Source organism: Amblyraja radiata, chromosome 7 (genome assembly GCF_010909765.2).
Source record: "Amblyraja radiata isolate CabotCenter1 chromosome 7, sAmbRad1.1.pri, whole genome shotgun sequence".
Taxonomy (NCBI): Eukaryota; Metazoa; Chordata; class Chondrichthyes; order Rajiformes; family Rajidae; genus Amblyraja; species Amblyraja radiata.
Window position 1 is genome coordinate 87,734,467 of NC_045962.1, and position 14,938 is coordinate 87,749,404.

The 14,938-nt window shown below is 56.6% G+C and overlaps 1 protein-coding gene across 1 annotated transcript; it reads right to left on the reverse strand.

Annotated features, from left to right (window-relative positions):
• Positions 1–1,215: 1,215 nt before the first annotated feature.
• Positions 1,216–14,815, reverse strand: LOC116975637 (keratin, type II cytoskeletal cochleal-like). The gene is made up of 6 exons (XM_033024964.1): positions 14,714–14,815; positions 12,106–12,270; positions 7,442–7,567; positions 5,839–6,059; positions 3,639–3,712; positions 1,216–1,494 (listed from the first exon to the last, which is right to left on the reverse strand). Exons 2-6 carry the CDS (start codon positions 12,193–12,195, stop codon positions 1,487–1,489), a joined length of 519 nt encoding a protein of 172 aa, XP_032880855.1. The 5' UTR covers positions 12,196–12,270; positions 14,714–14,815; the 3' UTR covers positions 1,216–1,486.
• Between the last annotated feature and the right edge of the window lie 123 nt (positions 14,816–14,938).

The window sequence follows — 14,938 nt, forward strand, 5'->3', positions numbered from 1 at the left end:
CCTGCCTTCTCCCCATCTCCCTTGATTCCGTTAGCCCCAAGAGCTAAATGTAACTCTCTCTTGAAAAGATCCAGTGAATTGGCCTCCACTGCCTTCTGTGGCAGAGAATTCCACAGATTCACAACTCTCTGGGTGAAGACATTTTTCCTCATCTCAGTCCTAAATGGCCGACCTCTTATTCTTAAACTGTGACCCCTGGTTCTGGACTCCCCCAACATTTTGAACATTTTTCCTTCATCTAGCGTGTCCAATCCTTTAAGAATTATATATGTTTCTATAAGATATCCTCTCATCCTTCTAAATTCCAGTGAACACAAGCCCAGTCGACCCATTCTTTCATCATATGTCGGTCCCGCCATCCCGGGAATTAACTTGGTAAACCAATGCTGCACTCCCTCAATAGCAAGAATGTCCTTCCTCTAATTAGGAGACCAAAATTGCGCACAATACTCCAGGTGCGGTCTCACCAGGGCCCTGTATAACTGCAGAAGGACCTCCTTGCTCCTAAATTCAAATCCTCTCGCAATGAAGGTCAACATGCCATTCGCTTTCTTCACTGCCTGCTGTGAGAGATGGAGACAGAGAGACGGAGACAGAGATAGAGGGACGGAGACAGAGAGAGTTTTGGCCAATATCTTTATTGTTCAATCCCCACGGTGGTGAATACATTTGTCAGGCAGGGAAACCTTCACCAGATGCACCCGGTCAGAAACAACAAGCCCCAGCGTTTAGCATTGACTCAACGCGGGAGGAGGGGGGGGGGGGGAAGGATGAAGGGAGGAGGGGTTGGGGTGTTGGGATTGGGGTTGGGGGTTGGAGCTTGGGGTGGCGGTGGGGGTTAGGTGTGGAAGGTAGGGGTGGGTTGGGGGTTGGGGGTTAGGGGTTGGGGAGCTGGGGGCTTGGGGGGGGTTTGGTGGGTTGGGGGTTGGTGTTGGTGGGTTTGGGGGTGGGGTTGGTGTTGGGGTTTTGGGGTGGGGTTTGGGGTGGGGGTTTGAGAGGTTGGGGTTGGGTGTTGGGGGGTTTGGGGGTGGGGTGTGGGTGGGTGTTTTGGGGTTGGGGTTGGTGTTGGGGGTTTGGGGGTGGGGTTGGGGTGGAGTTTGGGGGTGGTGTTGGGGGTTTGGGGTTTGGGGGTTGGGGGCTGGGGTTGGTGTTGGGGGTTGGGGTTTGGGGTTGGGAGTTTGGGGGTTTGGGGTTGGTGTTGGGGGTTGGGGTTGGGGTTGGGGTGGGGGTGGGGTTGGGGGGGCAAAGCCCAGAGCAGATTAGGAGAGAGAGAGAGAGAGACTGCAGGAAAGGTTTGCGAGGAGGTGCACAGTGGGACGTTGATGGTGGTGATGTCGGATCTTCACGGTGACCGACAGGCCCCATGGACCCTCGGGCAGAGTGTCTCCTTGTGGCCGTTGCCGTGGTGTTGGTGAGGAGGAAGCGGTCTCCGTGCTTGTACGACCAGCGTCACCATCCCATCGCCCTCCACGCTGTCCCAGAAATCTTAATAATCTAATTCAAAAGTAAAATGCTCTTTAGTTTATTGATTGGGGAAGGGGGGGGGGGGGCAGATATTCATAACTTCTAGGTAGACAATAGACAATAGACAATAGGTGCAGGAGTAGTGGCCATTCGGCCCTTCAAGCCAGCACCGCCATTCAATGTGATCATGGCTGATCATCCACAATCAGTACCCCGTTCCTGACTTCTCCCCATATCCCCTGACTCCGCTATCTTTAAGAGCCCTATCTAGCTCTCTCTTGAAAGTATCCAGAGAACCTGCCTCCACCGCCCTCTGAGGCAGAGAATTCCACAGACTCACCACAGACGTAAATGCTGGAGAAACTCAGCGGGTGAGGCAGCATCTATGGAGAGAAGGAATAGGTGACATTTCGGGTCGAGACCCTTCTTCAGACTGATGTTGGGGGGGGGGGGGGGGGGGGGGGGGTGGGGGTGGGGGTGGGGGGGGTTGGGGGAAAGACGATTTAGCTCTTAAGGGCTAACGGAGTCAGGGGATATGGCGAAAAAGCAGGAACGGGGAACTGATTTTGGATGATCAGCCGTGATCATATTGAAAAGCGGTGCTGGCTCAAAAGGCCGAATGGCCTACTCCTGCACCTGTTTAAAAAAAATATGGTTCCTGGAGCAGAATTAGGCCATTCGGCCCATCAAGTCTAGTCCGCCTTTCAGTCATGGCTCTCCCTCTCAACGCCATTCTCCTGCCTTCTCCCCATAACCCCTGACACCCGTACTAATGGGCACGGTGGCGCAGCGGGTAGAGCTGCTGCCTCACAGCGCCAGAGACCCGGGTTTTGTACGGGGTATGCACGTTCTCCCCGTGACCTGCGTGGGTTTTCTCCGGGCGCTCCGGTTTCCTCCCACACTCCAAAGACGTGCAGGTTTGTAAGTTAATTGGTTTGGTGATCAATGTAAAATTGTCCCTAGTGTGTGTTGGATAGTGTTAGTGTGTGTGGGGATCGCTGGTCGGCGCGGATCTGGTGGGCCGAAGGGCCTGTTTCCGCGCTGTATCTCTGGACATTGCTTCCAAGATGGTGTGCAACACAGGCGACTATTTGTGTGCTGGCCACAGATGTTGATCTACAAGCTCACATTACAATCGCTCCACGCTACTCAACCTCCAATCCCACACCAACATTTCCTACTTTCTATACATTGATTACACCTGGAGTATTTGCAGTTTTGGTCCCCTATTTTGAGGAAGGACATTCTTGCTATTGAGGGAGTGCAGCGTAGGTTTACAAGGTTAATTCCCGGGATGGCGGGACTGTCATATGCTGAGAGAATGGAGCGGCTGGGCTTGTACACTCTGGAGTTTAGAAGGACGAGAGGATATCTCATTGAAACATATATGAGACTGTTAAGGGTTTGGACACGCTAGAGGCAGGAAACATGTTCCCGATGTTGGGGGAGTCCAGAACAAGGGGTCGCAGTTTAAGGATAAGGGGGAAATCTCTTAGGACCGAGATGAGGAAAACATTTTTCACACAGAGAGTGGTGAATCTGTGGAATTCTCTGTCACAGAAGGTAGTTGAGGCCACAGTTCATTGGCTATATTTAAGAGGGAGTTAGATGTGGCCCTTGTCGTTAAAGGGATCAGGGGGTATGGATGATCAGCCATGATCATATTGAATGGCGGTGCAGGCTCGAAGGGCCGAATGGCCTACTCCTGCACCTATTTTCTATGTTTCTATGTTTCTAGAAGGCAGTGTAGGCAATTCAAGAGAGAGCTAGATTTAGCTCTTAGGGCTAACGGAATCCAGGAATATGGGGAGAAGGCAGGAATGGGGTACTGATTTTGGATGATCAGCCATGATCATATTGAATGGCGGTGCTGGCTGGAAGGGCCGAATGGCCGACTCCTGCACCCATTTACTACCATTTATCACCAAGCCGATTAGCCTACACACCTGCACGTCTTCGGAGTGTGGGAGGAAACTGGTTATCTTGGAGAAAACCCACGCTGGTCACGGGGAGAACGTGCAAACTCCGTACCGACATGCCACGGTTAAATAGCGGAATACGCTTGATGGGCCGAATGGCCTAATTCTGCTCTAAGAACTTATGAACTTGGGAATCAAACTCGGCACATAGACTGCTGGACACGTTCAGCATCGGGGAATATTTTTTCGACTTACTCAGTGTTGTAGGTCTGTTGTGCTTGGACGTTGATTGGATCACTCGAACCGTTCCGCTGTTCGGGACGCCATCTCTGAAAACAACGAGGAAACACAGTGCCTTCATCAGTCAGAGTTTTGAGTATAGATAGGAGGTAGACAAAAAATGCTGGAGAAACTCAGCGGGTGAGGCAGCATCTACGGAGCAAAGGAATGGGCGACGTTTCGGGTCGAGTCCCTTCTTCAGACTGATGTGGGCATGGTAGGGGGGGGGGCGGGAAGAAGAAAGGAAGAGGCGGAGACAGTGGGCTGTGGGAGAGCTGGGGAGGGGAGGGGAAGGAGGGAGAAAGCAGGGACCACCTGAAATTCGAGAAGTCAAGGTTAATTCCCGGGATGGCGGGACTGTCATATGTTGGGAGAATGGAGCAGCTGGGCTTGTACACTCTGGAGTTTAGAAGGATGAGAGGGTATCTCATTGAAACATATAAGATTGTTAAGGGTTTGGACACGCTAGAGGCAGGAAACATGTTCCTGATGTTGGGGGAGTCCAGAACCAGGGGCCACAGTTTAAGAATAAGGAGTAAGCCATTTAGAACGGAAACGAGGAAACACTTTTTCTCACAGAGAGTTGTGAGTCTGTGGAATTATCTGCCTCAGAGGGCGGTGGAGGCCGGTTCTCTGGATGCTTTCAAGAGAGATCTAGATAGGGCTCTTAAAATTAGCGGAGTCAGGGGATATGGGGAGAAGGCAGGAACGGGGTACTGATTCGGGATGATCAGCCGTGGTCACATTGAATGGCGGCGCTGGCTCGAAGGGCCGAATGGCCTACTCCTGCACCTGTTGTCTATTGTCAATGTTCATACCGCTGGGGTGTAAACTACCCAAGCGAAATATGAGGTGCTGTTCCTCCAATTTGCGGTGGGACTCACTCTGGCCATGGAGGAGGCCCAGGACAGAAAGGTCGGATTCGGAATAACCAACCTGATCCCCTCGGTGGCTCAGCGCTTCCACTCCCACCCCCCCTCATTCCGAATCCGACCATTCTGTCCTGGGCCTCCATATGGAAGGATAAGATGTGAAAAGGACTGATCAAACTGGACAAAGTTGATGAAAAAGGTAGAATGGATCGTTTTTAGCTGAGGGCAAGGTGACCACGAGGTGAACAATGATAACGTTTTAATCAGGAGACAGACAAAAATGCTGGAGAAACTCAGCGGGTGAGGCAGCATCTATGGAGCGAAGGAAATAGGCGACGTTTTCGGGCCGAAACCCTTCTTCAGACTGATGTGAGGGTTGTTACCGCTGAGTTTCTCCAGCATTTTTGTCTATTTTTGATTTTCCAGCATCTGCAGTTCCTTCTTAAACACTTTAATCAGGACAGTCGGACTGGTCGGGGGACCAGGGTGGGGGAGGGGTGGAGAGAGAGGGAAAGCAAGGGTCACTTGAGGTCACAAAAGTAAATGTTATCCATTTTTATGTTTCTGGGGAGAATGTAGAAAGTGCGAATTCCCGAAATAGTGGAATTCAGGGTCGACTCCTGATGTTGTCCCCTGGTCCCATCAGTAACAGATGGTTAGTTGAGGTCCACCCTGTTACACCTGTGTCAGTGTCTGGTCAAGTGGACTTTAGCCACTCACTGCAACCCTCTGGGTGGCCAGCAGAGGGAGACGGTGAACACATATTGGCCACAGAGTGCTGGAGTAACTCAGCGGGTCAGGCAGCATCTGTGGAGAACATGGATAGGTGACGTTTCTAGTCAGGACCTTTCTTCAGACTGAACTTCACCCACCCTTTTTCTCCTGACCCGCTGAGTTACTCCAGCACTTGGTGTCCATCCGGTATAAACCAGTGTCTGCAGTTCCTTCCAACAAACTGGCTCCAGGATTGAAATGTCAAATATCAGCGGGCAGAGCTTTAAGGTGAGAGAGGCAACGCTTAAAGGAGATGTGAGGGGGCATTGTTTACACAGAGGGAGTGGTGGGGAGGGGGAAGGTGGGAGAGGGGGTGGATTGGGAGGGGAGGGGAAGGGGGTTTGAGGAGGGGAAGGGTTGGTGGGGAGAGGTGGGTTGAGGAGGGGAGGGTTGTGGATGTGAGGATTGAGTTGGGTTGTGGACGGTAGGGCTGGGCTGGGCTGGGCTGGGTTGGGCTGGGTTGGGCTGGGTTGGGCTGGGTTGGGCTGGGTTGGCTTGAGTTGGGCCGGGCCGGGCCGAGCTGTGGTCACCTCTCATCCTCCCCGTCCATCAGCTTGCGGTAGGTGGCGATCTCCATGTCCAGGGCCATGGTGGCGTTGAGCAGCTCTTGGTGCTCACGGGCCTGATCCACCAGGTCAGTCTTCACCTTGCGTATCGCCCCCTGCAGCTCCTCCACGTGGACCTTCCCCTCCTTGATCATCATCTGCCCCCGTTCATCCGCCTCCACCACGGTCGCCTCCAGCGACGATCGCTGTGGAACAGCACAGTGAGAAACACGGAGAGAGGCAGATAGAGAGGCAGACAGAGGCAGGGACAGAGAGGTGGGGACAGAGAGGCAGGGACAGAGAGGGATGGGCAGAGAGAGAGACGGAGAGAGAGATGGAGAGAGAGGCAGAGAGAGAGAGACAGAGAGAGAGACAGAGAGAGAGGGAGAGAGAGAGGGAGAGAGGGAGACGGAGAGAGGGAGACGGAGAGAGGGAGGGAGAGGCACAGAGAGAGAGAGGCAGACAGAGGGGCAGAGAGAGGCAGACAGAGAGGCAGTCAGAGAGGCAGTCACAGAGGCAGTCACAGAGGCAGGCAGAGAGGCAGTCACAGAGGCAGTCACAGAGGCAGTCACAGAGGCAGTCACAGAGGCAGTCACAGAGGCAGACAGAGGGGGCAGACAGAGAGGCAGACAGAGAGGTAGACAGAGGGACAGACAGAGAGGCAGACAGAGAGGCAGACAGAGCGGCAGTCAGAGAGGCAGACAGAGAGGCAGACAGAGAGGCAGTCAGAGAGGCAGACAGAGAGGCAGTCAGAGAGGCAGACAGAGAGGCAGACAGAGGCAGACGGAGAGGCAGTCAGAGAGGCAGACAGAGAGGCAGACAGAGGGGCAGACAGAGAGGCAGACAGAGAGGCAGACAGAGAGGCAGACAGAGGGACAGAGAGGCAGTCAGAGAGGCAGACAGAGAGACAGACAGAGAGGCAGACAGAGGGTTGACAGAGGGACAGACAGAGGGACAGACAGAGAGGCAGACAGAGGGACAGACAGAGAGGCAGACAGAGAGGCAGACAGAGAGGCAGACAGAGAGGCAGACAGAGAGGCAGACAGAGGGGCAGACAGAGGGGCAGACAGAGGGGCAGACAGAGGGGCAGACATAGGGACAGAGAGAGGCAGACAGAGAGGCAGACAGAGAGGCAGACAGAGAGGCAGACAGAGAGGCAGACAGAGAGGCAGACAGAGAGGCAGACAGAGAGGCAGACAGAGAGGCAGACAGAGAGGCAGACAGAGGGACAGACAGAGGGACAGAGAGAGGCAGACAGAGGGACAGACAGAGAGGCAGACAGAGAGGCAGACAGAGAGGCAGTCAGAGAGGCAGACAGAGAGGCAGACAGAGAGGCAGACAGAGAGGCAGACAGAGGGACAGAGAGAGGCAGACAGAGGGACAGACAGAGAGGCAGACAGAGAGGCAGACAGAGAGGCAGACAGAGAGGCAGTCAGAGAGGCAGACAGAGAGGCAGTCAGAGAGGCAGACAGAGAAGCAGACAGAGAGGCATACAGAGAGGCAGACAGAGAGGCAGACAGAGAGGCAGCTGTGCTGGCCCCTTTGACGGGCCAAATGGCCTAATTCTGCAGCTGGAACTGCCGACTACCTGGTTCTGGCAGTTGTCGATTTCTGCCTTCAGTCGCTGCAGTTGACGGATGAGATCGGCCTCCTCGGTCTTGGAGTTTCGCAGCTCATCGTTCTGTCGGCTCCTGTCTTGCTCCAGATCACGCGACTGTGGAGAAAAGAGGGGTAACTTCTCCACACAGAGGGTGGTGGGTGTACGGAACAAGCTGCCGGAGGAGGTAGTTGAGGCTGGGACTATCCCAACGTTCAAGAAGCAGTTAGACAGGTACATGGATCGGACAGGTTTGTCCCGCTGAGTTACTCCAGCTTTTTGTGTCCACCTTTCATTTTAAACCAGCATCTGTAGTTCTTTCCTACACAAAAAGGAACTACAGATGCTGGTTTACTCCGAAGAAAGACACAAAATGCTGGAGTCCCTCAGCGGGACAAACAGGCAGCATCTCTGGGTGGAAGGAATGGGTGATATTTCGGGTCGAGACCCTTCTTGCCATTGAGGGAGTGCAGCTTAGGTTCACCAGGTTAATTCCCGGGATGGCGGGACTGACATACGATGAATGAATGGGTCGACTGGGCTTGTACACTGGAATTTAGAAGGATGAGAGGGTATCTCATTGAAACATATAAGATTGTTAAGGGTTTGGACACGCTAGATGCAGGAAACATGTTCCCGATGTTGGGGGAGTCCAGAACCAGGTGTCACAATTTAAGAATAAGGGGTCGGCCATTTAGGACTGAGGTGAGGAAAAATGGCTTCACCCAGAGAGTTGTGAATCTGTGGAATTCTCTGCCACAGAAGGCAGTGGAGGCCGATTCACTGGAGATTCAAGAGAGAGTTAGATTTAGCTCTTAGGGCTAACGGAGTCAAGGGATATGGGGAGAAAGCAGGAACGGGGTACTGATCAAAGATCTTAGAGCAGAGCAAGATGGGCCACTCCTGCGAAATACAATGGGCTGACGTGTAGTAGCTACGGATGGGGATCCTGGGCATTTTTCCCCGCCCATTTTAGTAACCGGAGCCGACCTGACCCGACCCGACTCGCAGTGTAATCAATGTTGCGGGGCAACAGTTTGTGTGTGTGATATAGGGTTAGATTCATCATTCTGTCAGTTCATACTTCTTGTCAAGAATAAAATTTGACTCTGGTAATTGTCTTTTTTAATGTTTTTTAAATCATTTCTTTTTAAATGGCTCACAAGCAGTGTTTGAGTTGATTTTGTAGTAACCGGAACCGACCCGACTCGCAGGGTAATTGACATTGCGGGGGAAGTGTTTGTGCGTGATATAGGGTTTGATTCATAATTCTGTTAGTTCATAATTCTGTTAATTCTTGTTAAAGAATAAAATGTTTATAAACACACATACATGAATGTGATATAAATGTATATAATCATATCACACACAATTATATTTCTTCTGACCCAATGGTGAACTTTATTTCAGACTAGGCAAGGGACATTAAATAAGAAACATTGTAAACCTCCCCGCAACTTCACACACACTAGGCCTTATCCCCCCCCTCCCCGGCACCCCCTCGCCTGCCCCCACACTACAATGTCTCCCCCCCCCCTCCTACGCCCCTCTCCCCGGGTCCCACACTCCCTCTCCCCGGGCCCCACACTCCCCGGGCCCCACACCCCTCTCCCCGGGCCCCACATCCCCTCTCCCCGGTCCCCACACTCCCCCGGGCCCCACCACCCCCTCTCCCCGGGCCCCACACCTCCCTCTCCGCCTGCCCCACACTCCCCGGGCCCCACACTCCCCGGCCCCCACCCCCTCTCACCCGGGCCCCACACTCCCTCTCCCCGGGCCCCACAACCCCCTCTCTCCCGGGGCCCCACACCCCCTCTCCCCCGGGCCCCACACTCCCCGGGCCCCACACTCCCTCTCCCCTGGGCCCCACACTCCCCGGGCCCCACACTCCCCGGGTCCCACACTCCCCGGGCCCCACACCCCCTCTCCCTGGGCCCCACACTCCCCGGGCCCCACACTCTCCCCGGGCCCCACACTCCCGGGTCCCCACACTCCCCGGGCCCACACTCCCCGGGCCCCACACCCCCTCTCCCCGGGCCCCACACTCCCCGGGCACCACACACGCCTCCCCGGGCCCCACACACCCCGGGCCCCACACTCCCCAATCCCCCGTCCCACACTCCCTCTCCCGGGCCCCACACTCCCCGTGCCCCACACTCCCCTTTCCCCACACTCCCTCTCCCCGGGCCCCACCCTCCCCGGCCCCCCACCCTCCCTCCCGGGCCCCACACTCCCCCCCAACCCCCCCCTCCCCTCTCCCCCCTCCCCTTTCCCCCCCCTTCCCTCTGGCCCCCACACCCCTCTCCCCGGCCCCACACACCCCTGGCCCCACACTCCCCGGCCCCACACTCCCGGGCCCCACACCCCCACTCCCCGGGCCCCAACCCCCTCTCCCCCCGTGCCCCACACTCCCGGTCCCCACACCCCCCACTCCCCGTTCCCCACACCCCCTCTCCCCGGGCCCCCACACTGTCCTCCTTCTCCCCTTCCCCCCCCCGACACTCCCCGGCCCCACACCCCCCCCCCCACCCCCCCCCCCACCCCCCCACCCCCCCCCCACCCCCCCCACCCCCCCACCCCCCCCACCCCCCCCCACCCCCCCCCCCCCCCCCCCCCCCCCACCCCCCCCCCCCCCCCCCCCCCCCCACCCCCCCCCCCCCCCCCCCCCCCCACCCCCCCCCCCCCCCCCCCCCCCCCCCCCCCCCCCCCACCCCCCACCCCCCCCCCCCCACCCCCCCCCCCCCCCACCCCCCCCCCACCCCCCCCCCCCCCCCCCCCCCCCACCCCCCCCACCCCCCCCCCCCCCCCCCCCCCCCACCCCCCACCCCCCCCCCCCCCCCCCCCCCCCCCCCCCCCCCCCCCCCCACCCCCCCCCCCCCCCCCCCCCCACCCCCCCCCCCCCCCCCCACCCCGGGCCCCCACACACCCCGGGCCCCACACTCCCCGGGCCCCACACACCACCGGGCCCCGACACTCCCCGGGCCCACACTCCCCGGCGCCCCACACTCCTTTTCTCCCCGGGCGCCCCCACATCAACGCCCCGGTGCCCACACTCCTTTTCCCCGGGCCCCACAAGCAAGCCCCGGGCCCCACACTCCCCCGGGCCCCACACTCCCGGGCCCCACACTCCCCGGGCCCCACACTCCCCGGTCCCCAACTCCCCGGGCCCCACACTCCCTGTCCCCGGGCCCAGCACTCCCGGGCCCCACATCATTCCTCCTCCCCGGGCCCCACACACCCCGGGCCCCAACACTCCCTCTCCCCTGGCCCACACACACCCCGGGCCCACACCTCCCTCTTCCCCTGGCGCCCCACACTCCCGGGCCCAACACACTCCCCGGGGCCCCACACTCCCTCTCCCCGGGCCCCACACTCCCCGGGCCCCACACACCCCGGGCCCCACACACCCCGGGACCCACACTCCCCGGGCCCCACACACCCCGGGCCCCACACTCCCTCTCCCCGGGCCCCACACTCCCTCTCCCCTGGCCCCACACACCCCGTGCCCCCACACTCCCCGGGCCCCACACTCCCCTGTCCCCACACTCCCCTTGCCCCACACTCCCCTGTTCCCCACACTCCCTCTCCCCAGCCCCACACTCCCCGGACCCACACTTACTCCCTCTCTCCCCTTCCCCACACTCCCCGGCTCCCCACACACCCGGGCCCCACCACCCCGTTACCCACACTCCCCTGCCCCACACACCCCGGCCCCACACTCCCCTCTCCCCTTGCCCCACACTCCCTCTCCCCCGGGCCCCACACACCCCGGCCCCACACTCCCTTTCGCCCACACTCCCCCTGCCCCACACTCCCCGGGCCCCACACTCCCTCTCCCCGGGCCCCACACTCCCTCTCCCCGGGCCCCACACACCCCGGGCCCCACACACCCCGGGCCCCACACGCCCCGGGCCCCACACTCCCCGGGCCCCACACTCCCCAGGCCCCACACACCCCGGGCCCCACACTCCCTCTCCCCGGGCCCCACACTCCCTCTCCCCGGGCCCCACACACCCCGGGCCCCACACTCCCCGGGCCCCACACTCCCCGGGCCCCACACTCCCCGGGCCCCACTCTCCCCGGGCCCCACACTCCCCGGGCCCCACTCTCCCCGGGCCCCACACTCCCCGGGCCCCACACTCCCTCTCCCCGGGCCCCACTCTCCCCGGGCCACTCACTCCCTCTCCCCGCTGCGGAAACAAAGATCCGATCTTTGGCCGGAACAAGATGGCGGGGCCTGGTCGCTAAAATGAGTCCTATAATCACCCATGAATCCGCCCATGAGCAGACTACACGTTTGCGTGAGAGTAACCCATCTTGCTCCGCTATAAGATCTTTGGTACTGTTGTGGATGATCAATAGACAATAGGTGCAGGAGTAGGCCATTCGGCCCTTCGAGCCAGCACAGCCATTCAATGTGATCATGGCTGATCATCCCCAATCAGTACCCCGTTCCTGCCTTCTCCCCATATCCCAGAAAGTTGATCAGCCTTGATTATATTGACTGGCGGTGCTGGTTCGAAGGGCAGAGTGGCCTGCTCCTGCACCTGTCAATATATTTATGTTTCTTCAGACAGAGAGACTGTGTGTGTTTTGTGGTGGTTATGGTGATGTTGACGTTATGGTGATGTTATGGTGATGTTAGGTGACCTCACCATGTTCTGGTACCAGTATTCGGCCTCCGCCTTGTTCCGCGCTGCGATGTCGGCGTGTTGCAGCTTCACGTCTTCAATGACGCCCCTCATGTCCAGGCGCCGCTGGTTCTTCACCGTCAACGTGACTGCGGTCGTTTTCACCTTGGACTGGAGCTCCTCGATCTCCTGCAACTCCCCAGTGTCAGAGACAGAGACAGAGACAGAGACAGAGACAGAGACAGAGACAGAGACAGAGACAGAGACAGAGACAGAGACAGAGACAGAGACAGAGACAGAGACAGAGACAGAGACAGAGACACAGACACAGACACAGACACAGACACAGACACAGACACACAGAGACACACAGACACACAGACACACAGACACACAGACACACAGACACACAGACACACAGACACACAGACACACAGACACACACACACACACACACACACACACACACACACACACACACACACACACACACACACACACACACACACACACACACACACACACACACACACACAAGGATCCACCGCGTCGACCATCGCTCGCCCGTTCCCACAAGTTCCACGTTATCCCATTTTTCACATCCACACCCGACACACCAGGGGGCCAGTTTTACTGAAGCCAATTAACCTACAAACCCGCACGTCTTTGGGAAGTGGGAGGAAACCGGAGCACCCAGAGAAAACCCACGCATGTCACGGGGAGAACGTACAAACGCATTAGTTCATAAGTGATAGGAGCAGATTTAGGCCCAAGTCCACTCTGCCATTCATTCATGGCTGATCTATCTTTCCTTCTCAATCTCATCTTCCTGCCTTCTCCCCATAACCCCTGACACCCGTACTAATTAGGAAACTCTGCCATAAAAATATTCACTGACTTGTAGCCTCCACAGCCGTCTGTGGCAAAAAATCCCACAGATTCACCACCCTCTGACTAAAGAAATTCCTCCTCATCTCCTTCCTAAAGGAACATCCTTTAATTCTGAGGCTGTGCCCTCTGGTCCTAGACTCTCCCCCTAGTGGAAACATCCTCTCCACATCCACTCTATCCAGGCCTTTCACTATTCGGTAAGTTTCAATGAGCCCCCCCCCCCCCTCATTCTTCTAAACTCCAGCGAGTACAGGCCCAGCGCCAACAAACGCTCATCCTACATTAACCCACTCATTCCTGGGATCGTTCATGTAAACCTCCTCTGGACCCTCTCCAGAGCCAGCACATCCTTCCTCAGATACGGGGCCCAAAACTGCTCACAATATTCCAAATGTGGCCTGACCAGCGCCTTATAGAGCCTCAGCGTTACATCCCTGTGTTTGTATACAAGCCCTCGTGAAATAAATGCTAGCATTGAGTTTGCCTTCCTCACTACCAATTCAACTTGCAGATTACCCTTTTAGGGAATCCTGCACCAACAATCCCAAATCCATTTATACCTCCTATTTCTGGATTCTCTCCCCATTTAGAAAATAGTCTACGCCTTTATTCCTACGACCAAAATGCACGACTCCACACTTTGCTGCACTATATTCCATCTGCCACTTCACTACCCACTCTCCCAGGATAATTTACAATAAGGATTTTCCATGTAGCGCTTACCTTTTATTTACAAAGAGGTCGATCAACCATGACTGAATGGTGGAGTAGACTCGAGGGGCCGAATGGCCTGGTTCTGTTCCGGTCTCTTATGGTCTTATGGAGTTTTCAAGAGAGAGCTAGATAGGGCTCTTAAAAATAGCGGAGTCAGGGGATATGGGGAGAAGGCAGGAACGGGGTACTGATTGGGGATGATCAGCCATGATCATATTGAATGGCGGTGCTGGCTCGAAGGGTCGAATGGCCTACTCCTGCACCTATTGTCTGTTGTCTCCCAAAATATAGTTTCCAATTTCAGGAATGGGGTTGAGAGGGAGAGATAGATCAGCCATGATTGGATGGTGGAGTAGACTTGATGGGCCGAATGGCCTAATTCTGTTCCTATCTCTTATGGTCTTGTGGTCTATCTGGGTTGGGAAGGTTGCAACCTTCACATGGTCCGCCCTGTTTAGACGAATACGATTGTTAAGGGCTTGGACACGCCAGAGGCAGGAAACATGGTCCCGATGTTGGGGGAGTCCAGAACCAGGGGCCACAGTTTAAGAATAAGGGGTAAGCCATTTAAAACGGAGATGAGGAAAAATGTTTTCGCACAGAGAGTTGTGAGTCTGTGGAATTCTCTGCCTCAGTGGAGGCCGGTTCTCTGAATGCTTTCAAGAGAGAGCTAGATAGGGCTCTTAAAAATAGCGGAGTCAGGGGATATGGGGAGAAGGCAGGAACGGGGTACTGATTGGGGATGATCAGCCATGATCACATTGAATGTCGGTGCTGGCTCGAAGGGCCGAATGGCCTACTCCCGCACCTATTGTCTACTGTCTATTGTCAATTGTCAATCAACCCGGCGTGCACAATCAAACAAGTTCAAATAGAACAAGTTGTCCTACAACTTTAGGCTGTGCACATCATACGCAAGGAGAAGAAGATGGTCTATCTTTTCCTCTCAAAACCCATTCTCCTGCCTTGTCCACATTACCTGTGCGAAGGAGAGGTTCCTGCAGGTGATGAGTTAATGGGGACCTACCTCAGCGTAGAGCAACTTCAGGAACTCAATCAGGTTGGTCAGGTACTCCAGCTTGGATTCCAACTCCACCTTCTGGTAGTAAGCCTCATCGACCTCCTGCACAAGAGCGTTTAGTTTAGTGGAAGAAGGAACTGCAGATGCTGGTTTACACTGAAGATAGACACAAAAAGCTGGAGTAGCATTACCCATTCCTTAAGAAACATCACCCATTCCTTAAGAAGTGTC